We start from the raw sequence: 1,304 nt of genomic DNA on the forward strand, positions 1-1,304 counted from the left end.
GGGGGGGGATGAGGGGTGATGGGAGATCGGAGGGGTTGAAGTTGAGGGAGATAGGGAGTGATGGGGGGAGAGGTAAGAGTAGTGTAGGGAGAGGGGGGTTGAGGGAGAGAGGGGGGTTGAGGGAGAGAGGGGGATTGAGGGAGAGAGGGGTGTTGGCTGAGAGGGAGGGGGTGGAGAGGATGGATGTATAGGAGAGAGGGTTCCTTCTCACCTGTGTATTTACCTGAGTACAGACCACCAACAAGAGCTCCCCATGAACTTCTGTCCTGTGTTTTAGTCTCCAACTCTGTTCAGCTGTATCCCATCTCCTCAAAGTCCTAATGTAAGTCCCTACTCCAAATAGTTGTTAGCCTTCCTCACCTTTTCTTTCTTTGTGGATTCTTTCTTAAGCTTTGGAGGGTACTCTTTGTTTTCAGATTTTGAAAGGTGTGTGTGTCCACTTCCATTTTCCTTTTCTAATTTATTTAATATCTATTGTCTATTGATATGTTTTCTAAATAGTGTTCATTATATGTGGTATCAGGCAAACGAATTTTTAAACATGTTCCTCTTAAGCAACTGTTATTTATCTACCTGGAGTGTAGCAGTTAGGTCATTCTCTGTCGCACGTAAGAGACCCAAGTTCGATTCCCAAGTGGGAGAACATTTTTTTAATCAGATATCTTGGTCTTTCTGCTGAGATGTTCTATCCCTCTAAACCTGTCTTGGCTTGACAGGCAGGGTCGGAATCCCGCCTCCTTAATGATCTAAATTGTGTTGATGGGGGTGTAAAAACACTTATTATATAAAAAAGCTACCTTATTTAATCCCGGAAATGCGTCTTTCCCCATATCCACGACAATGCGCATGTTCTGTGACGTGGAGCACGTCCCTGTCATGGTGATATCTCCCACGCCACGCCTAGACATCACGTGATCTGGCACGTGACGCTTGTTCCCGCACGTGACCTCCTCGGGGTGGTTCCCCCAATCAGGTGGCAGTAAGTAATGGCCGATGTAGTTGACAGCAAACGCCATGGTGCCTGGAAGGGAAGATCGCAGTATAAAATTATCTGTTTCTTGTCACGGTGAAATCAGGCGCTTGTACTGTCAATTTTTGGGTATACGGAGTTATTGGTATCATAATCAATCTTGATAATTGTGAGGCAGCGTGGTGGAATCAGGCTCTCGTCAATTTTTGGGCATGTAGAGTTACTGGTATCATCGTAAAGATTGTTCACTTGTCTTTATAAGGATGAATAAATCATCCATTTATCTTAATCACAAGTTGAGATATTTGCAAAAAAAGGAGTTGGGGGCCACATG

General features: G+C 44.8%; 1 protein-coding gene across 1 annotated transcript in view; it reads right to left on the bottom strand.

The window, feature by feature from the left end:
* The window catches only part of LOC101848923, a gene marked incomplete at its 5' end in the record, with an annotated part of 22,477 nt that overhangs the window by 18,383 nt on the left and 2,790 nt on the right, over positions 1-1,304 (bottom strand). The window contains 1 exon segment of the mRNA XM_035972833.1: positions 798-1,021. Coding sequence (XP_035828726.1) covers positions 798-1,021 — 224 coding nt within the window.

The sequence above is a fragment of the Aplysia californica genome, unplaced genomic scaffold, assembly GCF_000002075.1.
Source record: "Aplysia californica isolate F4 #8 unplaced genomic scaffold, AplCal3.0 scaffold00870, whole genome shotgun sequence".
NCBI classification, from domain to species: domain Eukaryota; kingdom Metazoa; phylum Mollusca; class Gastropoda; order Aplysiida; family Aplysiidae; genus Aplysia; species Aplysia californica.